The 26,556-nt window shown below is 35.0% G+C and overlaps 2 protein-coding genes across 2 annotated transcripts in view; both read right to left on the reverse strand.

Moving 5' to 3' along the window:
- Window positions 1-3,084: 3,084 nt before the first annotated feature.
- Window positions 3,085-10,648, reverse strand: LOC133179027 (nidogen-2-like). Its single transcript, XM_061313710.1, has 5 exons — window positions 10,445-10,648; window positions 9,215-9,371; window positions 7,228-7,371; window positions 5,478-5,699; window positions 3,085-3,215 (listed from the first exon to the last, which is right to left on the reverse strand). The coding sequence occupies exons 1-5, from the start codon at window positions 10,601-10,603 to the stop codon at window positions 3,085-3,087; spliced, it is 813 nt and encodes a 270-aa protein (XP_061169694.1). The 5' UTR covers window positions 10,604-10,648.
- Window positions 10,649-18,292: 7,644 nt separating this feature from the next.
- Window positions 18,293-26,556, reverse strand: part of LOC133190982 (glycine receptor subunit alpha-2-like) — a 40,561-nt gene continuing 32,297 nt past the window's right edge. The window contains exons 5-8 of the mRNA XM_061326657.1: window positions 19,275-19,357; window positions 19,056-19,187; window positions 18,543-18,913; window positions 18,293-18,446 (exon numbers count right to left, since the gene is read on the reverse strand). Coding sequence (XP_061182641.1) covers window positions 18,321-18,446; window positions 18,543-18,913; window positions 19,056-19,187; window positions 19,275-19,357 — 712 coding nt within the window. The 3' untranslated portion in view covers window positions 18,293-18,320. The remainder of the gene's footprint in view (window positions 18,447-18,542; window positions 18,914-19,055; window positions 19,188-19,274; window positions 19,358-26,556) is intronic.

Here is a 26,556-nt window from a genome sequence, read left to right on the forward strand (position 1 = left end):
CATATTTTCGGGTACTATTTGGCTTAGAATCATCAAAATGTGTCAGTTGATGCATCTTGGGTCCTCGAAGTAGGTCGACTGAAAAGTAGGTCACCGTACTTTTCAATTTATAAGACTATAATTAAATATTTCGGGTTCTAATTGGCAAAGAATCATCAAACTTTGTCAGTTGATGCATCTTGGATCATCGGAATAGGTCGACCGAAAAGTAGATCACCGTGACCTACTTTTGAAAATTTATGGCTTTAATTAAATATTTCAGGTACTAATTGGCTTAATTAGAATCATCAAACTTTGTCAGGTGATGCATCTTGGGTCCTTGGAGTACGAGAAGTGAAAAGTAGGTTACCCTGACCTACTTTTGAAATTTTTGGCTGTATTTGATATTTTCGGGTACTATTTGGCTAAGAATCATCAAAATTTGACAGTTGATATATCTTGGGTCCTTGCAGTAGGTTGACAGAAAAGTAGGTCACCGTGACCTACTTTTCAATTTATATGACTACATATTGTATAATTAAATATTTCAGGTAATAACTGGCCTTGAATCATCAAACTTAGTCAGTTGATGCATCTTGGGTCCTCTAAAAACATAAAAGTGAAAACTTTGGAAAGTAGGTCACCGTGACCTACTTTTCAATTTACATGACAATAATTAAATATTTCGGGTACTATGTGGCTAAGAATCATCAAACTTTGTTTCTGTATCTTGGGTCCTCAGAGAATAACAAGTGATAAGTAGGTCACCCTGACCTGTTTTTGAAATTTTATGGCTTTATTTAAATATATCAGGTACTTATTGGCTTAGAATCATCAAACTTTGTATGTAGGTCATGATTACCTACCTTTGGAATTTCAAGGGTTTATCTAAATATACAGGATACTTAGAGGCTTCAAATAGAAGTGTTAGGTTGTACAGTTTATCAGAAGAGGGATTCAAGGCCCTTGGGCCTCTTGTTTTACTTTCAATATAGTCCAGAGAAAGGATATAATTCCACACACAAAAAACAAACAAAAATTTTAACTGATCAGAGTTTCGGGCAAAATATAGACACTGCCATTCTTTCTATCAGAAACTTACTTAGTTGTGATCCAAACACCGGGGCTTTCTACTTTTCCTATCTTTTTTCTATTCATTTTTCTTTTTCGGTGATTATATAGTCAGAAACTATACTTGCATTTAATTTTGTAATTAAAGAATCACCAAAAGTTGATAAGTACCCTCCCTTTTAAGGTACATTGTAAATATACTTACTACATATTCTTACTTTTCCCATCCTATTTTGGATAGCTACAAGTTTCTCTCCAACTTTTATACGGGACTGGAACATGGAATCTGTAACTCTGCTATGCAGCTGGAATTATATCTCCCTTCATTATAGTGTCTCAAAGTTTAGTCAAATTAAACTCGTAAATTTAGTTACCTGGTTATTGGTCATTTGCAAAATTATTTTGTTAAAATCATTCTGATTGTACACACAAGTACTCTGATATCAGAAAGATGCTCGAGTTTCTAATTGACAATATCTATGTGGTTTTTGGAGATCAGGTCTTCCAACAATCTGTTGGAATTCCCATGGGTACCAATTGTGCCTCGTTATTAGCAGACCTATTTTTATATTCATATGAAGTAGAATTTATTTAAAGTCTTATGCATGAGAAAAACAAAACTCTTGCTGTGGCCTTCAACTCGACATTAAGATATATCGACGACGTATTATCAATTAACAATAGTCATTTCCACTCATATGTCGACACGATATATATTCCAGTGAGCTTGAAATAAAAGATACCACAGAGTATGACAAATCTATTTCATATTTGGATATTTTACTAGAAAAAGACGTTAATGGTAATCTAACAACAAAGCTTTATGATAAACGTGATGACTTTAACTTTTCAATCGTCAACTTTCCTTATGTAGCAATATACCCTCATTACCTGCAACTGAGTTTATATCTTTCAGTTGATGCGATACGCAAGAAAAATTTATAAAACGAGGTAAGTTATTAACAAACAAGTTGATGAAACAATAATATCAAGAGTCCCATTTAAAGTCATCATTTCGTAAGTTCTATGGTCGGTACAGTGACCTTGTCAGCAAATACAATCTATCACCAAGTCAAATGCTGACTGACGTTTTTTATACTAATTGTTAGGCCATTATTTACACACTGAATTGTCGACGAATTTTCCGTTATTTCCCGATTATGACAAGAGCACACCGCGGATCTGACCGGTCAACAGGGGATGCTCACTTTTCTATGGCAGCTGATCTCACCCCTGATGTTTTAGAGGTCCGTGTTTGCTCTGCTCCTGCTTTTTATTCTTTGAATGGACTTTTGAGCTTGGATACTGTTCGTTATCTCCATATATTTAAAACAAAGGAGATAAAAGGCCCCATCTGTTACACATAGAAATCCCAAGGTGACTGCATGTCTTATTATACATGCATCTATATCACATGGCTTCGAGGGTGACTATACCAGAATATTTGCCCTCGGGGACAGGAGAGCCCTAGAGTGTTATGTTACCCGATGCCAAAGGCAGGGGGTGTCATAACACTCCAGGGATTTTCTTTCACAGATGGGCAAGTATTCTGGTAAAGTCACCCGAGAAGGCATGTGATATAAACATTTATGAATCAAGTCTTACTTTAGAATATTATAGTTAAGCATAAATAAATTGGGAAAAAAGGAAGAATTTTCCACAAGTAAAAGGTCAAAATTTTGATAAAAGGTACATGTATGTAGTTGAATATTGATGATATACAACTATCTCAAAGCTTAATTAAAAAAAAAAAGAAAGGAATCTGACTGGTCTCAGAAAAACGAAATAAAGTCTCTTTGGCGCAAATACTAGTCAACTGAAAACAGACTAAAGTCAATTTTAGAATTTGAATATTTTCATTCTTATTCAACAAACCTGATTCAAAAAAGTTGCAAGGTTGTACGATACTAAGTTTTGAAAGACCAGCTTTCACCTGAAGAAGGCTAAATATTTATGGTTTTTCGACTAATAGATAAAACACTACAGATATTTATTTGTTTATTCACATCTTTAATTCTTTAAATATAGAGGCGTTTATGTAAAAGACACAGTAGTAGTGGTAGGATTCTCCGTCAGGTCGTAAATAGAGCAATCGGGGTTCCTGTGGGCAACCTTTGATCCTTTCACGACTGTTCCAGTTAATTCAGTCACACAGAAGCAGTGTTCTAAAAGGAAGGTGAATCTTATATATATATAGAGAGAGAGAGAGATAGAGAGGCACAGTAGATCAATTCCGATCTACGTGCATCAACTAGAACCTTACCATGAAAAAAAATTAAGCTGAAAACTGTCAAAACACCGTCCTTATACAAACTCACTCAGATGTATGATTTAGGCCATTCCAAGTTTTTTCTATGTTTAGCGTCCGCGTGCGCCTTGGTTTTTGACACCCCATATGAGAAAAAACAAACAAAATCAGGAGTCCTGAAATTGATTATTCTGGTCAATTTTTTTCAAATCTGTCAATATCTCTAAGTATTTATTTACAAAATGTCATTATAGGTATATTTTAAGCATTTAATGCATTGATTTTGCTAAAGAATAGGTTTTTGTAGGAGAGAAATAGATTGATGAAGTGTAATGCTTTGTATGACGTCATTTTAAAGACTATAAAGTCTGTGTTTTATTTTTTGTCTTGTGTGTTTTTTGCGAATAGGTAGGTAGGTTTTTGAAGGATGGGTGGACGCTAAACAGAGAAAAAACTTGGAATGGCCTTATGTCAAATACAGTCTTCGATTAGTATCATCATTAACTAAAAATTCGGACATGTACCATCTGTGCAAGATTAATAATGGCAATCTTATACATTGTAAGAGTGTTAAATGGTGTTTACAAGTGGAGTCATTCAAACACAGACATAAAGCGTAGCTCGGATACACTGCACCAGACTTAGAATTTTTAGAGAGCATCGTATGTTTAGGTCTGATTTAAGTGAGAATTAAGTCTGCAGTAGCCTTACCCGCTGATCCTTACAAAATGTCAGTCAAGCATCTGAAACAAGACTTGAACTTAAGCATTCAACATATATTATTTAGTTTATTTCCGACAATTCTATGATGAACTGGAAGATGATGATTTCAACCGAATTTTAATTAATAAAATCAAGATTAACTTGCTAAGCATGCATCTGATCTGTATTTTTCTATTGGATATTTCTTGATACAGTGAATAGTGAACTAAACTCTGGGTTAACATTACACTTGAGTGATCTGATCAAAAAATAAATTATAAGTAAGACTCAGCATAATCTGTAGCATATTCCGCATACAATATCAATAGAAATTCCATATCTTTAAGTCTGATTCGGCTAATCATTCAGATAAGCGCACTGACATACAAATGTACTTAACCTCACACTTTATCTAATCAGCGGAACATAAAGTAAAGGTCAGATGAACCATTCATAATGTATAAGTCTGCGGAACAACTTTAATATCACATTGTTTGTTTATTGTTTAACGTCCCTCTCGAGGATTTTCCACTCATATGATTGATTGATTGATTGTATATTGTTTTACGTCCCATTCGAGAATTTTTCACTCATATAGAGACGTCACCATATACCGGTGAAGGGCTTCAGATTTTGACCTTTACTCGGCACCCAGGGCCATTGAGCAGTGAGGGATCTTTATCGTGCCAACGCCTGCCGTGACACGGGGCCTCGGTTTTTAAGGTCTCATCCGAAGGACCCGCAACTTTCACTTCAAAGTGCCGAGCGCATGGCGAAGGAACAGTTGCTACCTATTTTTTATCGACTTAGGTCTGTCGCGGCCGAGATTCGAACTCACGACCTCCCGATCACGGAGCGAGCGCTCTACCGACTGAGCTACCGTGAACGGTGCCACTCATATGAAGACGCCACCACTAGCCGGTGGAGGGCTGCAAATTTATACCTATACTCGGCCATAAGAGCCATTGAGCAGTGAGGGATCTTTTCCGTGTCAACACCTACTACGACACTGGGCCTCGGTTTATACGGTCCCATCCGAAGTCTCCACTCTTCACGTCTTCACGTCCCACAGTGGATTCGAACCCGCGACGTAAGGATCAGCTCCTTACTCCGCGACTCTAGAATAGACACTCAATCCACTCTTGTCACATCGTGGATTAACCTTATTTATCTTTCGATCATTCCATTAAGATAATTATTGTCGAGTCGACTGAGCAGCCATTGAGCAGTGAGGGATCTTTTCCGTGCATACACCTACTACGACACTGGGCCTCGGTTTATACGATCCCATCCGAGCTCTCCACGTCCCGCAGTGGATTCGAACCCGCGACGTAAGAATCAGCTCCTTACTCCGCGTCTCTAGAATAGACGCTCTAACCACTCTTATCACATCGTGGATTAACATTATTTATCTTTCGATCATTCCATTTAGATTATTATTGTCGAGCCGATCGAAATTACAAGATTTGATACTTACGTGTATTGTCACACTGCACAGGCTCAAACTTTCCATCGGCATCACACTTAGGTGTCCACATCCCATGATAAATGACGAAAGAAATCATGCGTAACTGGTACATTTGCTGACACCGGGTCAGATCACGCTTGGCTGGAGCATGCGCAGAGCAGTCGGCAGAGCCCAAGACTTTTGTATTTTCGATAGTTTGGCCTTTGTGGGGTGTAACGCAAAAACAGTGTCCTGTAGAAGAAGACAAAAAAATATAAGATAGTTATGCTTGCATGATTAAATTATTCTAGCTCAGTTGTTCTAGAATATATTTTTAATGATACTCACCTGTTAATTGTAAAATTTTGATCTCAATCCAACCCTAGCCTCGAGGGCCATATGCATGGCTTGAACAAGCTCGATTCTGTTCTACTTGGGGATACTTGCATATATCACGATTAATGGTGGCTTTGCTTTCTCAAAAAATATTCTTTAAGATATTTCCTATGTATCCCTTTGTGAACCCTAATGATTTGAAGAAAAAATCTACACTCATTAACTCAGGAAGCGTCACAAATATTTAAAAAAAAATGTTTTACCAATAGTAAAATAGACATTACGGTTCGAAGTGTTTTAGAAATGATAATGCAAAATTTTCGAGTTCTCTACCAGAAATTAGAATCTTCTTTCATAAATATTACTTTTCTTAGCTAAATAGATTCAAATCAAACATTAGCAGTTCGTGCTAAATTTTACGGTTTTCTGCTTGATTATAATAACTGTGAAAGATACCGGGTTGGGTCGTTTTAAATACATCTATCTGGAATGCTGTTACACGTGTAGTAAAATTTGATTAAAATCAAATCTTTGTTACGCGCCGAAATTCTGATAGTCGCTGTTTAGCGACTATCAGAATTTCGGAGCGTAACAATGACCTGATTTTAATTAGGTTGATATGTAGTATCTGATATTGAAATAGTACTGTCTTGTATATGTTATTATATTTATAATATGCAATATCATTATTATTATCGGATCTTAACAGTTTTTGTTATCCATTTAAAAGTTGGTTCCTATAAACATATACTAAAAAAAGTCATACATTTCATATGTTTCATTGAAGCATCACAAAAAATCGATGTTTGACCTGTCGATGAGATATTGGAACGCTTACGTCACACTGTGACGATCAGCTAAATCGTAATTGCATTCGTTGTGTTCGATTAATTGTATGTTGTTTAACGTCCCTCTCGAGAACTTTTCACTCATATGGAGACGCCACCACTTGCCAGTGGAGGGCTACAAATTCTGACCTATACTTGGCACTTACGGCCAATGAGCAGTGAGGGAACTTTTTCGTGCCAGCACCTACTGCGGCACGGGACCTACGTTGTGTTCGACAGTAGGTAAAGGAAATTTACATCATGGAAGCCAGCACAAGATATATGTATATCAAAAAATAAAAAGTATAACAAAAATTTAAAGGTATAACAAAACATTATTGTGTTCTCGGGCAAAATGGGTTTTGATGACATCTCGAACCAATCTGTTAAACAGTTTGGTTCTTGGGTCCGACAAAACGCATGTTGCCCTTGAACCCAGTCAATAAATGTGTAATGTTTTCTTTTTATAAAATCCGACTTTATAAGAGACTTATCTCTCTCTTGATAACTGATATGTATTTACTATTGAGTGCCATAGACATGCGGTGACATGTATTTGTACATGATATCTACATAGTCGATTTTATGTTAACACAACCTCTTGACAAATTGCACACCTGTATTGTCACACTGCTCGGCCTCAAAATTGCCCTCGCCATCACATTTTGGAAGATACCAGCCATTCCATATCACCATACTGATAGACCGCTGCATATACATCTGCTGACATGGTGTGTAGGTTTGGCTGCGAGTCTTCCTAGCTAGATAGAACACATTCAGAAAAGGTATCAATAAACCTGGACCATGAACAAACTTAAGGATGACCTTCACTCAGGGTTTGTTTTGACGGATACGGATTACTATAAAGTACAATATCTTAAATTAAACGTTGTTTTAAATGGACAAAATAGCCATGTAATAAATCAATATTAATTTCAAAATTGAATGGTTTACCATTTGAAGAAAATGTGCAAGAACATTTATAGTGATGCCAAAAAAAAATATCCGCATAAATCTCAATTTTTTTTACACAAAATTTTTCTTACGATATTATTCTAAAAGGTAAAATTCTATGTGTTTTTATGCTCCCCCCATAATCGAAGATTCGGAGGCATATAGTTTTTGTCCTGTCCGTCTGTCTGTCTCTGTCTGCCAAATCTCTAACCTTGGTCATAACTTTTGCTTGGTTGGAGCTATGGCTTTCATATGTCACGTGTGTATTTCTTGTGATGAGACCTTTCTTTGGGTACCAACACATTTGATCTGTTGACCTTGGGAGTTGGACCCACTTTTGCAAAATTTTACCAAACGTAAACCTAAGCCATAAATTTTTGAATGGTTATAACTAGGGCTTTCATATTTCACAGGTGCATTCCTTGTGACAAGACCTTCCCTTAGGCACCAATAGTTTTGTCCCTTTGACTTTGTCCTTGGCGTTTAACATACGTTTGAAAAACTTCAACCTTGGGCATAAATTTTGAACAGTTGGTGCTAGAGCTGTCATACTTTACTTGTGTTTTCCTTGTGAGTGAGAAGACCGTAAGACCGCAACTTGGGTATAAATATTTTTTACCTTGACCTTGGAGTTTGACCCACTTTTAACAAACTTGAACATTGGCTATAAATTTTGAACAGTTGGTGCTAGGGCTTTGGGTACCGACAATTTTTACCTTTTTTCCTTCACCTTGGAGTTTGACTTACGTTTGAAAATTTTTCAAACACATCTTGTTTCTAAATTATTTTGCAAATATTATTTGTTTGAAAGCTTGTGTATTGCCTTAAATAAATAAATGACATGTAATGTAGAATTTCAAATTATAACAAAAAATCATTCTAGACAACATGTCCAAGGAATTTGGTCATTAAACTCATAAAGTTTAATGCTAGCAGTATAAGGGTAAACTGAGACTATAAATAGTTTAAAGTTTTTGTCATTCAGATTTTTGATATGAGAAAAAATTAGAAAACTGGCAGATGAAAATAGGACTTGAATAATAAACAAGTTTATTGTTCAAACTTTTGTTTTGTTTTATTTTTTAAATCTAACAAAACTTTTAAATTTTAGTTATATTTCATTATTCAAAGAGTTTTCTTACTTTTTGAATTTTGTTATTGTATAAAATATTGGTCATAATGAAAGAAATGAAGTATTTTCATAGAAATATTCAAGGGGCACTAGCGTTAAAAGTAGGTTTATGACCTTATTATTTGAAAGTGAAAACTAACATTATCCATAACAGGTCTACAACGTACATAAGGTGGGTTTTCATTTTTATCTGCAGAATTTTTGTCATCTGAGTAATGTCATCCTTAAGTAAAAAAAAATGTTATTCTGAATATCTTGACTATGACTCCATGTATGCGTTTTTGAAAAATGCAGATATGTATGTAAGCAAAAACAAATGATGAATTGAATATTCGAATTATCTCAAAAGGTGCACCATTTTAAAATGTTGACTTAAATTTTCTGTTTATGGTCTAGAGGCCAAGTGTTTTGATGTATGAATAATTTAGTCATTTTCCAATTAAATGTTTTAAGAATATAATTAATTTCACAGAGACATGGCGATTTATCACAATGCAATAATTGTTACTACTATTTACATTTTCTAGATGTTGAACACACTCCCTTCCCAAGTCGCATTATTGAATGGTTCTCGGAAATAGGACTGGTGCACTCCAAGCCATCATCACACGGTGCAGACGGAATCATTCCAAAGAGATGAGGTCTTGATGGTAAATCGCAGCTCTCACCCTCTTGCTGTATGTCACATGATAAATGGTGCCATAGTTTAATTTTATTTTTACTGTCTAATTCAAAACATCTAATTGGTTTGCTTGATATCACATGCAAATTTATATATTACGATAGTGACTCGAGTTAGCGAAAAGTTTTCAAACTTAGAAAAATAATTTGCATGTCTTTTTTTGTTCACAAAAAATAAATAAATAAATAGAATAACAAATGTAGTCATGTGCTATATCGATTTCACAGAAAAGCATACTGACTTCGCGCTCAGTCGATATGCTTTACTGTGAAGTTGATATGTTTATGTATCGACCTCATACATTAAGAGTCTATGTTTTATTATAATATTCGTTATGAAAATTCTATAAAAGTAAAACCAAACACTACCACGGTGTTTTTGATACAGGCTTCCACGAAAAAATCGTGTAAGCCTTCAAATTTATGTATGTATCGACCTCATACATTAAAAGGCTATGTTTTATTATTATATTCGTTATTAAAATTCTAAAAATGTAAAACCACACCATACCTCGATTTACATTAATAACATATTAGAAAGAACTTTTAAAAAAAAACGGTTCCCAGGTTTCTGGTTTCGGGTTTGCTTCTTGTATTCCCGGTCAAATTTAGTATACTCAGGCAGGTTAGGTTAGAGTAAAAAAATAATTAGCTAGACTCCTCTTGTGTCAGTATTACCTGATATTTAAAGAATGATCAAATTCGATAGCTACACCCAAGTTTTACCTGGGTTGGAGCAGTTTACGTTTATGTATTAGAAAAGGTAATCCCTTCCAACACAGGTTATGAATATAAGAGTAGAAGCAACTACAAAATCTATTGCATGCAATTTCATTTTCTATCATTCAGTGTAAAAAAATTGACAATTTCCCTTCAAAAAATGTCCCAGATTAAGCTAAATTTAAATGTTACGTCAAGCTGATTGGTAACTTTTGGACCCAAGTCACATTGTGACGTAGGCAACCAGGTTGAACGACACAAACTAATTTTTCTATCTAATGAAAAGGTTTATTACAAACAGAATTAAATTATTTATTTGAATAAAATGATAAGGCTATGTGTCATACCTTGGCACAGGCGTCGGTACATCCACAGAATCCTCCCCCTTTGATTATCGACCCTTTGCATTGCAGAGGAGCGATTTTAATATTTTCACATAGCTGTGGAGTACATACAATTGCCTCACTAACAGAAATGTAACCTAAAATCAGTACTAACAACCACATAGTTCCGTGTTCTTCAGCGATTTGAGTTCTGAGAGAATGACACCTGTGCTAAGGTAAGACAGATATGATAATCTAAGAGACGTCAGTGAACCCGTAGTGAAATGAAAGACGCAAAGATTTCATGCTAAAATAATTGTCAAAGAAAATACGGAATTATCAGATCCTTGATTTGATAAGTTTATCCACCTTGCAATATATATTTTTAAAACGCTTGTTGTAACTCAATCTAACAGCACTTTTGCGCAATTAGCTCCTCTTCTGACGTAAGAAAGGATTATTCCCCCTTGAAAAAGTGGGAATACTGATTTGCATTTTCAGTCATTAAACCAAGAGTTCGTTCAACAGGTCTGGGCGATTTCCGTTCATGGAAGTCAGGGTCGATTGCCGTAAATTACTATAAATAAAGTAAAATTCTTTTTTCCAATCATAAAACAGCATTTAGACAAACTCACAAGAAAACGAATATAAAACACGTGGTTTTAAATATTTAAACTCGAACAAATTTTATAAATAAAAAATCTTGTAAACTTCATATTTTATTAATAATATAGTATACATTGCACTTACCAAACAATTGTTTGTTTGTTTGTTGTTTAACGTCCCTCTCGAGAATTTTTCACTCATTTGGAGACACCACCATTTCCGGTTGAGGGCTGCTAAGAACTGCGAACGATAGTATTTTTCTGCTGCCTACCTCCAAGTCAAATTTCAAAAGTTAACATATTTGAATGATTTTTCATATTCATATAAATATTATGTGAATTTTCGTAAAACATAACTTATTTGGGAAAACAAAGAGGGATAACTCTTTATTTTTGGTAGAAATAGCGTTTTTCACTATAGAAATCAACGGAAAATATTTCACTATAGAAATCAATGGAAAATATTTTTAAAACATCTTTCCACCCGTGAAACAAAAATCCTTTTTAAGGGTTTTATGAATTCTTATTTCACAAATTCCTACCAAAGTTTTTGTTGTTTCACGGGGGGAGGGGATGTTTACAGACCAAAAAACTGCAAAATTAGTCATTTTAATACCAATTTCAGTTGAGATTTCAAATAAAAGAAGGTCTTTTATAAATCTCTTATGTTGAATTTATTTTATCCATTTCCACGCGTTTTTGAAAATCTAGCGATTTTAAAGCCTGATTTCAGTAGATAAAAATTTCAACCTCTCTTTTAAAAAGAGTCGTAAATGAGAGCAATCAATTTTTTGACACTGGTTTTAAAATTATTAATTAATCAATAATGTACTCTCTTTGCATTCAATCAAGTTTTAATGCCATTTAATTGGTGCAAAATGTAGGCGGGAATCGAGAGCTAGTGTGCTTGGTTCTTTATATCTATACTGGCACTGAGCAGTGAGGGACCTTTTCTTGCCAGCACTTACTGCGACATGGGACCTCGGTTTATAAGGTCTTATCGAAAGGACCGGTCTCCAAGAGTTGCATCAATCACCTCTTTTAAATATTATATCATTCTGTTTGGGTTGGGGCATTTTTAACGAGGTTGAATTCTTAAAGCGTGCACATGTTGGAAACTGATCCCAATTGTCCCTTTTCTACCAGAAGTTACTTTTTCTACGATTTGGAGTGTGGGGGCTTTTCTTTACTGGGGTGCATTATTTGTCTTTACACAATAATCTTTGTTTGACAGACATCAAACTTGATACTCTGGTTCACCCTAAAAAGTAAATTATCCCGTTTGTTTTGAAGTCACAAGATCAAAGTACTCCGGAACCCACTGAAAGTAAAATAAATTATTAGGGTACAAATTTTAAGAGTAACACTTTTATGGACATAAGAAGAAACCGACCTCTCTATTTTTTGAGATCCCTTTGCTTGAGAAACATCAAACTTGGTACCCTTCAAGAAGTAAATGATCCCTATTAGGTACCTTGGTCCAATTTCAAGGGTCAAAATACCCTAGAAATAAGGAATTCATTCTTCACTGAATATCTTTACATTTTTTGGCTCGAGAGACATCCAATATGGTACACAGGTACCCTCTAAGAAGTAGCTGACCCTATTGATATCAAGGTCACAAGGTCCAACTACTCTTGACGTAAACAAATACTCTCCGCTAAATATTATGTAAACTGCCTGAAAGATGAAATATGAAGATAACGAACAGTATTCAATCTCGAAAGTCCAATGAAACGATACAAATTTGGATCAGAGCAAACACGGACATCAAAATTTAGAGGTGGGATCAGGTGCCATGGAGGAGTGAGCATCCCCTGCCGACCGGTCAAACCCGCCTTGTGCTCCTTGTCATGATCAGGAAACAAAAACCGGAGAAATCCGTAGACAGTTCAGTGTATAAATAATGGCCTAACAATTAGTAAGAAAAACATCAGTCAGCATTTAACTCAATGATAGGTTGCATGTGCTGACAAGGTCATTGTATCGACCGAAAAACTTGCGAAAAGATGACTTCAAACGAGACTGTTGATATCCTTGTTTCGTCAACTTGTTTTCAATAGCTTGCCTCGTTTTAGAAATTGTTCATACGTAGAACATGGTCTTGCGTATCGAATCAATTAAGAAACATAAACTCCATATGCAGGTGATAAGGGATTATTGCTACATAAGTAAGGGAAGTCGACGATTGAAAAGTTGAAGTCATCACGTTTATCATAAAGCTTTGTTGTTAGGTTACCATTAACGTCTTTTTCTAGTAAAATATTTAAATATGAAACAGATGTGTCAAAACCTGTGGTATCTTTTATTTCAAGCTCACTGGGATACATCGAGTCGACATATGAATGAAGTAACCATTGTTAATTGATAATACGTCGTCGATATATCTAAATGTCGAGTAAAAGGCCATAGCAAGTGTTTTCTTCTTCTCATGTAGAAGTTTTTGAATAAATTTTGCTTCATATGAATACAAAAATAGGTCTGCTAATAAGGGGGCGCAATTGGTACCCATGGTAATTCCAACAGATTGTTGGAAGACCTGATCTCCAAAAACTACATAGATATTGTCAATCAGAAACTCAAGCGTCTTTTTAATATCATCTTCAGAGTACTTGTGTGTACAATCAAAGTGCTTTTTAACAAACTTGGTACCCCATAAAGGCTATATGACCCCCATTGGTTTTCAAGTCACAAGAAGGTCAATTCTCAAATCATTTGTATTAATTTGTAGAATTCTATACCTAGAACTTGTTCCTTTTCAATATTGCCGCACGAGGGCATGTTTCTAAATATTCCTTGTCGTTATCTGTCCTTCATAAGTACGAATATATTTTGATTAACTGATTTATGTATAAATTATGTTTGAAATCGTGCTTTTTATCAGCTCCCAGATATACATTCATATTAAGGATTAAGGACAAGTCAGAGTGTATTTCTGCCTCTAAGTCCGTTACGCTTTGGGATATCCATCGCTATTTGCACATCCTCTTATACCACTGAATTTTACTTTTTGATCGTACACATATTTCGGGGTTCCGATAGCAAAACATAATCACTGCCATTTTTAGCTCTACTGGTCAGAGACCAGCACACAAGTAGACTACACTAAGATACATGTACATACTTTAGTGCATCGGTTTTTGATTTCGATGAACGGTGTTGCCATGGTTACTAAAAATAGAAATTTCTGTGAAATTCCTTTAAAATGCTACTCCTCCTACAGTTTTGGTCTGATTTCAATATAACTTTGCACATAAGTAGACTACACTAAGATGCATACTTTAGTGCATCGGTTTTTGATTTCGATGAACGGTATTGCCATGGTTACTAAAAATAGAAAGAAGAAGGTACGGTTTTAGCTTTATTGTGCCCTAAAAATTTGATACTTTCAAAAAGTTTTGAAACTGGCTTAAACATTTGTTGAGTATATGACAGTGATAAATCAGGAAAAAATATAGCATGAAAGAGTACCATTCTGGAAATATGACGTCATTAATTTGATGCATTTCTCTATTTTAAACAGAAAAAGCCTCAAAATGACCCATTTCAAGGGTTATTTTCCTTAAGAAAATAGTGTCCACAGCCGTCGCCCACGTTTATTTTCAGATATGTTCTGTGAAATTCTTTGAAAAATTACATATCTCAAAATCTTTGTGGGCGATGCCTGTGGACAATATCATCTGAGAGAAAATTCCATTGAAAATTGGTGTCTTCTGCAACTTTTCAAGAAAATACGGGAAAATGCACAAGTTTATGACGTCACAATTAGCATTTAGAAGGTCATGTGAGAAAAATGATTTGTATGATCTTTCTGCGTGTAATTTCAATGAATCAGAAATCATGAGTTTTAATTTTTTACATTACTTTCATTTTTCTTGGCAAACAAGTAGACTACACTAAGATGCATAATTAAGTGCATCGGTTTTTGATTTCGATGAATGGTGTTGCCATGGTTATTAAAAATAGAAATTTCTGTGAAATTTCTTTAAAGGGCTACTCCTCCTTCAGTTTTAGTCTGATTTCAATATAACTTGGCGCACAAGTAGACTACATTAAGATACATTATTCTATTTATTGCTGCATGTTGCAAAGTTTCAAATCCAAGTGACCGTTCACGGTAGCTCAGTCGGTAGAGCGCTCGCTCCGTGATCGGGAGGTCGTGAGTTCGAATCTCGGCCGCGACAGACCTAAGTCGATAAAAAATAGGTAGCAACTGTTCCTTCGCCATGCGCTCGGCACTTTGAAGTGAAAGTTGCGGGTCCTTCGGATGAGACCTTAAAAACCGAGGCCCCGTGTCACGGCAGGCGTTGGCACGATAAAGATCCCTCACTGCTCAATGGCCCTGAGTGCCGAGTAAAGGTCAAAATTTGAAGCCCTTCACCGGTATATGGTGACGTCTCTATATGAGTGAAAAATTCTCGAATGGGACGTAAAACAATATACAATCAATCAATCAATCAAATCCAAGTGCTACTTTTCCTTTGTTATATGTACAGACCAGTAGAGCTACAGTCTCATCAGAGACTTCTGGTTTCTATAACATTGAGGCGTACCCATTAAGAAGTAAATAAGAAGGTGAATCACTATCCTCTCCTTTTAAATATGTGAGCAAATGTGTCTATCTATTTCTATGAAAACTATTAGTGTTTTCTTGTTTTTAATCAAGATAATGATGATCTAATTCAGACTGGTGCCATTTGTACAGGCCCAGATGTGCTAATTGTATCCCTCAGGAGTACATCTTCCTGTCTGCAATAAGTCAGGAAACGGCCACAGTGGGTAGGTTCATTTCTGCATATTAAAATCTGAGTTAAGAAAAAAAATGAATATAGTCCTGCCTTTTTAAATGGATTTGAGTCAGGAGCTTAGGTTTCTTGTGGACATAAGTGTGGTAGTTGTACTTAGTTTTATTGTATTTAATTAATGCTATACATTTTATTTCAGGAATTTCATTCATTCATTCATCCATACATTTATACAAGCGCTGCGCCTGCATTACTAATATTGTTATTTATTTATATGTTTAAAATCATAAACATCCCTATTTAAATAATGGTTTAACACAAAGACTATTGGTTAAGGAAGATATATGGATTAGTTTATTTATAAATAAGGGTATTATCCGTTTTCATACATTCTATTGGTGGATTGGCATTGTTTGGTCAGAGATGTCCATTCAGGCGGGAAACCCTTTGTTTTATTATTGCATTCAGAGTTACTGTTTGAGAGGGGTGTAGTGAGTTCTGTGTCTGAGTATTTAAATTTGATATTTTGGAGTATATTAAACACCCATAAACTGCAAGTAATCCTTTTATAAAACACATCTAATGATCGTAAACTAAAATTAAAGATAATGAATGAAAATAAAGTATTTTAAATTTAAACTTGCTAAATGAGTATGAATGTGCTAGAGTGAAAGTTTTAAAGTTTAATATTAAAAAATAAGACTGATATTGTAAAGAAGGAGCAAGTTATGTTTTAATCTAATTCATGTAGATCTTTGGAATTGAGATCTGGGTTTGAATTATTATGATTTTATAATTTATTAATCTATTAGGTCATCATGTAATAATCTTAAAGTCATCCTGATTGAGAGTATACAGTGTATTCACTCAGTTCCATACACTGGTATGTTAAACTCATATTTTTAAAGTATTGTAAATATTTCAGTATAGAGAAATATGATTTATATCATTAATTCAGTAAGAGTTTCAAAGAGTTATCGCCCTTTGAATGCGTTTGTATGAAGTGTAAAGTAATGGCCTAAATGAATGTTTTATGCAATTAAATTGTGATCGTTTTGTGTTGTAAAGTGAATGTGCCTTTTTATATGTTGTCTATGTATTTATATGTTGTTATTGTTGTTTTAGGGTTGATTAAAACATTTATTTCATCTATAAACTCAACAGTTTGAAATCATGCAACTATCTCCACGGAATAAATAAGAATCCAACCCTATACCATCTTGCAGTTATTATTAATTTCTACAAGAAACGGTTTAATAAGTAAAGATTTGTTTTTGAATGTACAATGGTCATATAACTCCAGAAAAGCAAAGAATTCCACAGAAAATGCAACCAATAAATAAATCTGTATATGTGTGGATTGTCTCAGTTTATAACAGTAACAGGAAAGTTTACACACTACTTCAGCAATAAAGGACTGTCTATTTGAAATATTTTGACTTGTTCCCATGTCCTCTTGGAATCGATTGATTGTTGTTTTTACGTCCCATTCGAGAATTTTTCACTCATATAGAGACGTCACCATGTACCGGCGAAGGGTTTCAAATTTTGACCTTTACTCGGCACTAAGGCCATTGAGCAGTGAGGGATCTTTATCGTGCTAACGCCTACCGTGACACGGGGCCTTGATTTTTAAGGTCTCATCCGAAGGACCCGCAACTTTCACTTCAAAGTGCCGAGCGCATGGCGAAGGAACAGTTGCTACCCATTTTTCTTGGAATCGAAGACAAGATGGTGAGTAAACTTTTATCTGTTTGCACTTTTCGATGGGATATAATTCTGGCTGAAGTATCAGTGACACAGCGTAAATTCTAAATATTCAATTAACAAAACCTTTCTTTAATTTCTGATTTACTTTTGGTTAAAGTTATTATTAAGTCAGAAAGAAGAGAGAGTGGAATAGAAAGAGATCTTTTTTCTTTACTACAATATGTGTAATTCTGTAGATTTAACTGACTTCCGCACCGCAGGCCCCAACATTCAATGTTTCAGTGACCTTGCGCTGTGTCCATAATTATAATTTATAATTGTTAATGATAGGTTTAAGAATTATGCACACAATGGCAAAGTCACTCAACCAAGAAGCTTGGGCTTGGAGTGAACCAAGTTATTTGGTAGCAGCAAAAACTCTTCGTTCGAGGAGTCGCCCGCGTGGCGCAGTGGTTAGAGCGTTCGCTCTAGAGTCGCGGAGTAATGAGTTGATCTTTACGTCGCGGGTTCGAATCCCACTGTGGGACGTGGAGACCGGTCTTTCGGATGAGACCGTATAAACCGAGGTCCCGTGTCGCAGTAGGTGCTGGCACGAAAAAGATCCCTCGCTGCTCAATGGCCCTGAGTGCCGAGTATAGGTCAAAATTTGCAACTCTTCACCGGCAAGTGGTGGCGTCTCCATATGAGTGAAAAATTCACAATAAACAAACAAACAAAACCTTCGTTCGAGGTGTGAAACATGTACTACATGAACAAATTACAGAACTTCATTAAAAACTCAAAATTTTACTAATTGAAAACATTTTACCACATGTATAACTGTTATATTAGTTATAAACATTAAATCATATAAACAAAAGTATAAATCACACAAAAAGCAAAAAATACGATGGGGAATACGACCCTTGAAATATTGTCAACACTTTTTGCTGCTCTTTTCCCGTTGTTTAATCGTCTGTTTGAATTCTGTAAAATAAATTGTGTACAGGTTTTTAGCAACATGATTAGAAAATAACAAATCTTACTTCACAATTTTAACTCGAATTATAGTGTATAGCTCACCATTTTACTATCTATTTCAGAATCATTTAAGGACCCAAACTTCTGGCGTCTTCTTTGCATCACATTTACAAAGGCAAACTCTAAAAGCGCAGCAAACACGAACGCCAGACACGTTGCCATCCAAACGTCGATTGCTTTCACATAGGATACCCTGGGTAGGGAGGAAATGGCAGAGCCTTTCTGTGTTGTCATGGTGAGAACTGTAAGGATGCCCAGAGAGATGCGCGCGGGAACAGCGTCAATACTGAGCCAGAAGGAAACCCAGGATAACAGCACGATCATTATGGTTGGGATATAGATCTGGATCATGTAGAACCCAATGTTTCGATTTAGGTTGAAATCAACCTGAATGCAGGTGAAATCGCTATCAACTGAAAATATTCAGAAAACATACTGTACATAGTCTTTCTTACATCGACTTCTTTCCTGTTGGATTTAAAAAAAAAAACGATTATTCATAATTACCTCGTAAAAATTTGCATATTCATAAGAAGCAAAAAGAGGAAGATTTACCGTTAGTTTTGTCACAAGTGTTGTTCGTTATAATGTTTACAAGAGTAAATTGAGGCAGCTCCACTGCACTGCTAGTGATTACGGGCCCATCGGACTTCCACCGAAATTCAATTCTTTTCCTTGTGTATGCAACTACACAGACCAAGAGTATTTTCACTGAACAAGAAACACCCATTCCTGAATTTCGTTAATATACACACTTCATAGAATTATACTTACAACTTTGTATGTAAAGGGAGCATGTTTGGGTGTCCATGGGATATTTATGAAGTCTCATTGGACAGGATGCGGTTAAAGATACCCTATAATAGACAAATTACTATTTTAGACCAACCGCCAGATGATAAAGAAAATGGAAAGAAGAAATACACTTATACTCTTTCCCAATTTTAACTAAGCATTCTGCGGGTATTGCATAAGCAAAACTAGTCCCCTACCGGCAAATGTAATCTGGTTCCCCTTAAAAATTGAAATGGCAATAATTCAGACAATGATTATTGAAACGGAACAAATGCAAACTTGACTTAACTCCTTAAGGCAGACTCATATTTCAAAAATCAACTCAATATCTGCAAACGTTTAGGAAAACAAGTATTCCTTTTAAAGGAACAAGTAATAGCTTTTCAAAAAGCTTGCCTGACTAATCAATCAATATCTATGGAACGTATATGCAAGAGAGGTGCTAAACGTTTCCGTCATCAAGGAGCGACATAGTTGCGATACTTCATTACACAAGATGTACAAATGACTTTCTCAAATGTCATAATCAAATACTACAGATTAACGAATATCTAAGACATTTCACTATTTGGTCATTTATTAGTTAGCCCACGGGCTGACTAGTTATGTTTGGATGAAACTGCAAGTGCGCTAGCGTAGATTATAATTAAAAGGCGGATCCAGCACCGGCGCGCCGGGCCTACCCCCCCCCCCCCCCCGTTTGAATTTTTTGTATGTAGAACTTATATTTTTATTATCCTAAAATCAAGGAAAAAACACCTTATTTGTAAGAATTCGTCAGCTTCCGGGGGCTTCGCCCCCGAACCCCCATCAGGGCTTTGCCCTGGACCCACTGGGGTTTCAATACAGCCCCCCAGACCCCCTGCCTTCTACTGCGCCCTTATGAAATTCCTGGATCCGCCACTGATAATTCTGGAAAAAATAGTTAGATGATTCGTTTTAAAGAAATTCATATTACATGTACTCTTACTAGAGGACGCACTTCTTCATGCACACTCCCTGGTCAGTGATAGATTGATGAGACGACCTCTATTTATAGACTGGTCTGTTTTCCGTCGTTCTCGACGACGAAGTAAATTATAAACAGTTTTAACTGGGAAAGTTGTCTTGAAGTGTTTGAGACAAAAATGCTTCAATGCTGCTCTAGAAGTCAAAGTAAATGGCCTGTACATTTTATAGCTAGCGCAAAACAAGAATGAAAAACACCACAAAACTCACGCGATGATGGTCTTACTATATACATATACATGTATTATAAATGAGTTTAAAATACATCTTTATATACAGTTTTCAAATTGTTTAGTTTTTCATTTCAATCGATTTCAGGACCTTTCTCATATTTATAATAACGTGCTTTTTTATGAAATGAAAACCAGTACAGATCATGATGTCTTCTTCATTTTGCCGATTCTTTACTTAGAACTTGACGGGAGTGAAGCCCATTCCTCTACGGGTACTGACCTACACTCTTGTCACTGTATTCAAAGGAAACCCTTGTTCATCACAAAGCATGAAATAATGTCGGCTACTCGCTGACTTTCTAAGCTTTTTTTTTTTAAACTAATCTTGTAACGTACATTATTAATAAATGTAATATTGAAAGAAAGGCTAGGTGGAAAACAGACTGAATAAAGAAGCGGTGTCCAATTTACTAGGTGGAGGGAGTTTGTTTATGATTAGACTAGTCCACTTATGGGACAAATAGTAAGAAGAATCAGCAAATCCATTGCTTTAAAATTAGTGTTGCCTGTCCATGTACAATGTGTTCTCTTCTAAAATGAGATAAAATTTACTGTTAATAAAAAATTTGGAGCTTAAGAATTATGTTAAAAGAATAAACTTTATTTCCATAGAAGTTATCACACCCATTCAATAGAACAACCCAAGAAAAAGGCGCGAAGATAATTTACATGTGACATTTGGCGCGAAATCACTGTGTCACCCCTTTCGTAGAAGGCAAATGGACTGATCCAGTAGTTTAGAAACGCAGAAAAAATGTTACACGGACATGTCCGTACAAAGAATCGCAAAGAATAAACATGTGCATGCAAAAGAACTGAAGGAATTAAACACATCATTATTTTGCATCAGTCATATGATTCTTTCTTCTGCAAACTGTATTTGTTTAAATGCAGGTAACAAATTCCGATGTAAATCAGCTTGCACGAAATCTAGTTCATTAAGAATGATCGCTTAGTTTCGGATCCCTGAAAAATTAATCCTTATACTGCCTGACGCACGTGGCGTCAGGCAATGATTGGCAGTGAGTCTTTAAGTCAGCAAAAATGTCTTTTTTTAATTGACTTAAATTAATTTTTTGTATATACATATACATGTATTTAATTTCACATTATTTTTCAACCGAGTGTGACGTGTAAAGGATAACCTTATTAGAATGCTTTTATTAACATACTTAATTTAAATAGAAGAACAAATTTAACCAGGAATGGTTGTTATAAAGAGTAATATTGCCACATTATGTTGCCTTTAAAAATTATATCTGTAACTGGAAAAATGTACAATTGTTGACATTTTTTAAAGGGAAGACTAAAATCAAATGGGCTAACCTTTGTTAAAAAAAAGGAAAAAAAACTCTGCAGATAAATTAAATCATTTGTTTTAGAGAGTTCTAAGTTAAAGTTGCACTGAAATAAAACTGAAGTACACGTACATGCATGCAATCTGCTCAGTTCCACACATAGTTAATTTTGTAACAGATTTTTCTTCTTATTATAATGATTAGTTATTATGTTCAGTAATATCCCTAGCAAAGTTCGATCAAAGAAACAAGTTTAAAAGACCTTGTACATAATTTGCTGAACGAATTATAGCAATCGATATATTCTATAATTAGAGATAGCATCATCGTAGGTATTTGGAGGCAATGTGATTTTCATGTTTTGTTATGTTATGGCTATATGATGTGTCAAGCATTTTTTTTTTAAATCATCATAACGGTAAAATTCAAAATACATCTAAACTGAAATCCGTAGGGTTTGAAATTTCTTAATAACGAAAAAAGGGTAAGTAGCACTTTCTTAATTCGATTTGACTTGAATATTTTTTTTTTGCTTTCCAAAAGAAACTTCACCCTTACGGGAAGTGTGACTGGTTCCCTGACATTGGGTAAAGGGCGTAGGCGCCCTGAAAAACCTATTCCAAGCGGCAGGGACTGGAAACAGGGGCAGAGAACCAATGCTAAAGGGAAGTGTACTTCCGAATGAAATTCTAACGTATGTAAAGAAAAGTGCAAGTTTATTCACCATGTAAATATACGTTTCCATCTCAAGGTAAATGCATTAAAATAATGCTCGTTATCACGTAAAATATTATGAAAGATTTACCCGAAGCTATCTGTATACATAGTTAACAAAGTAGTGCAGGGCGTTATGTGTGCACAGTTAAATTTGCCGGATGCCTCATATGGAATCAACTGTGATCGGCCGAAGACGATCACAACAAGAGGCCCAAGGGCCTCAACGGCCGCCTGAATAAAATACAACAATTTAATGATCCATAGAATATAAAATAAAGTAATAGGTGAAGCTTTGTTGCCTAATAGGAGAAATAGGATTATCGGGATCAATGAAATAATTAAAGAGGCCTGGACCCAGATTTGAAGTTCATAATTTCTCAATTTTTCTGTATAATATCATGATTTAACAGAGCATTTCACTGGAAAATAAGAAAAACGTGTTCATAAACTTCTTTTTATCTGGATATTATTCAAACTACGAATTTCGGGTGCTTTTTCACAAAGTAAACTCTATGCTCAATACTTAAGAAAAGTAGAAATTTGGGGGGGGGGGGGGGGCAGGGACCATGAAAGTCTTAATTTTTATTCCCCTTTACCCATAGATGCTATATACCAAAATAGGTTGAAATTGGTTTAGCAGTTCCAGAGAAGAATTTGAAAATATTCAAATGTTAACGGACGACGACAGACAAAAAGGGATAGCAATAAGTCACTCGGGTGACTTAAAAATGCGGAAAACAAAGTGGGAAATCTTGTCCCCTTAGAAAGGCAGTAACTCCGCCAAAAAACACGGAACCGGAACGTACGAAATTCAAAATTGCTGTGTTACTCATTAAGTACTAAAAATCAGCTAAATATCTCTAAGCGTTGAGAAAAAATGCGGAAAACTAAGTGAGACAGACTTACAGACGAGGATGAAGCTTAAAATACCCTCCTGTTTCAACGGTAGGGGACTAAAATCAATAGAGGAACAGAACACTAATGCCCCTATTAACTCGACTGAGTTAGCCTAGTATAATTGAATTTTTTTTTATTACATGCGTAGATAGAAGAAGCTTTTTAAAAAATAGAATGCCAGACATTTTATGCAGCATAAAATAAACATATTCTATGTATTTTAGGTGTTATGTAACATTTACTGTTCCTGTCAAATTTGTTAATGATATTTTCTTTCAATTATATATTAATTTTTTCCACTTATTTTTTTTCATTAACGCGCGGTTTTCCTATCCAGTAATGAGTATCCATGAAAATTATTTTTTTTTTAAATGTCAACGTAAATGGTAACATTTAATGATTTGTTTGTCGTTTTATTTGATGTTTTACTCTAAAATCCATTATTTAGCAATAGGATGACAGTGAAAAATGCAGATCTGCGATTCCTGATTGTAGAAATCGCAGTGCATTAATCCCCTAGCTAGACATTAAATCAGTTATGGTGTGACGAGAACACCCATTATATAATTACCAAGATAAAATATAATCAAATTCTAATTGAACCATCTATTTTACTTTTATCCAGAGCCGATTTCGTTACTATAAATTACATCATACGAGAGGTTGTGTCACGAAGCAAGATCTCGGCATATTGAAGTATTGTTGAATTTCATGTCTGTTTAGGATTGTATTTAAAAAAATATTAAATTGGTGATAAAGGAAGGAAAACGCCAAATATTCCCATTTAGCAAGTATCTTTGAATTTAATGTCCGTCTAGCAGTGCATTTTAAAACACAACAAAATTAGTGATTAAACGAAGAAAAGCACCGAGATCCAATATTTAACTATCCAAACCATAGTCAATTTGAAATGGTATTCTTTTAGAGAAATTATTTCAATGCAGACTTGTGATTTTATATTATTTCGGAAATGGTTCTATCTAATGTTGCAAACTGTGTTCCTTACAGAGGTTTGTGTTCTTCAAATCTAAAATTACACCAGAGAAAGGGGAATCATAGAATACACAAAAAAAAACGTGGACGACGAAGTCAGTAATTTAAAGCCAAGATCTTTCTTTTTCGTTTGAATGACAGAATTCCATATATTAGATATAAGTTTTAAAATGGTGGTGAATGTCTTTTTATTCAAAAATTCAATAATTTTTGTACGATTCGCTTATGTCATTAATTTATGAGGTACAAATGTTATGTAACAGTATGGCACAATTATTTTTCAAACAGTGCCTATACTAGACACGCATACACGTACTTTTTAAAAAAAAAAATAGATATAAGGCATGTGTCAATATTTAACATGTTTAATCAACAATCCTGCCCCGGGGGAATGAACAATTTTGGTAGAAACCTTTACACGAATCCCCTACCCGTGAAACCAGATCTACAGGGGAAAATGTTTTCTTTAGAGACCATATAGGTTAGAATGACCATGGCAATGTCAAAGAATGGGATAGATAGAAATTTGTCACCTGGGTGATAAGATATATAATCCAAAAGTATATTCAGAAAGACGCCTTTGAAAAGCATGTTAATATGGAACTAGGAAAACTTTGCATCTTCAGGCAACATACTATATCCTGTTCTATATTCATCTCTTAGATAAAATGAAGAATAATTCTCAAAAATTGATTTAAGCCATTTACAAACCAAGTTTTAGAGTGTAAGTGTGATCATTCTAGAATAAATTGCTTTTGAAGAAAAATTATCAAAGAACTAAAATAACACGAAAAGAATCGTGTCATTTATAATAGTAAGACATATGGATAAATATATTCTGCTAATTTGCATGTTTCTGTCCTCTGGATTATAAACAAATGTAAATTAGAAAAACATAAGTAGAAAAATATATTTTTTTTTTATATAATAGGTGTGTAAATGAATCTTAGACTTCTCGCGTAGGCATATTTCATGAAGCACGATATAGCGCATTAGTTTCTATATCTAAGTGTATTTCGATATCCCTTTTTAAAATTAGTTTACACAAAAATGGTATTCAAATCGAAAATTCATGAGATTACATGTTCATTAAAACATAAAAATGGTAATCATATCGAAAATTCATGAAGATTTTATCACTAAAAGGAAAACTAATGCTTTTAACACACAATTGTCATTTTAACTCTAAAGCAGCTGGAATAAAATACGAGTCGTGCTGTAAAGAGGGAGAGTGGTGCAATTGACATGATTTCATTAAAATATCTCCGACTCGAGTTAAACATTCTTTAAACAAAAATATTCAAATGTTCACAGCATGCATCGTCGAGGACCACTATTTTATGTATATGTACCAGTATTTAAGGTGCACTTGTCGCTCATATCGGCACATATTGTCGCCGGCGTCGATACCGATGGACAACAAAAGTTCAGTGAGGGTAGACCATGTTTCCCCCGGCGACGGTACATTGTATGTACGGGGCCTTAAAAATGTACCATCACAGGGGTGTTATCAAAGCTGTCTTAGGAATATCCTACACTAAGACTTGTTACGTAATTGGCATACAAGTATACATAAGTAATTCAATAAGTATTATAAGTAATTTAAACCTTTTTGGACGAAATCAGATAGTTTTTATTTGTATCCTGTGGTTCTAAGGCTCTCAAATGATATATGAAGATAACGAACAGTAATCAAGTTGAAAAGCTAGTACAATGGAATACCATGGTAATACAAACTGGAAGCAGAGCAAACAGGGACATCCAAAACATCAAAGGTGGGATTAGGTGCCATGAAGTACAAGTAGTAAGCTCGTCATGTCGACCTGTCACATCCGTTGTTTGCTCTTTGTCATGATCATATGAAGATAACGAATAGTAATCAAGCTCAAAAGTCCATTTAAACAATACAAATTGGGAGCAGAGCAAACACGGTACACTAAAAACATCAGAGGTGGGATCAGATGCCATGGAGGAGTAAGCATCCCTTTCAACAGGTCACATCCGCCGTGTGCATCGTCATCATGGCAAACAGAAACATCCGTATACAATACAGTGTGAAAATAATGGCCAGAAATTTTATATGAAAATCGTTAGTCAACATTCGATTTAATGAAG

The sequence above is a fragment of the Saccostrea echinata genome, unplaced genomic scaffold (genome assembly GCF_033153115.1).
Source record: "Saccostrea echinata isolate AGI-Se365-2 ecotype Australia unplaced genomic scaffold, CSIRO_AGI_Sech_v1 ptg000001l, whole genome shotgun sequence".
Classification (NCBI taxonomy): Eukaryota; Metazoa; Mollusca; class Bivalvia; order Ostreida; family Ostreidae; genus Saccostrea; species Saccostrea echinata.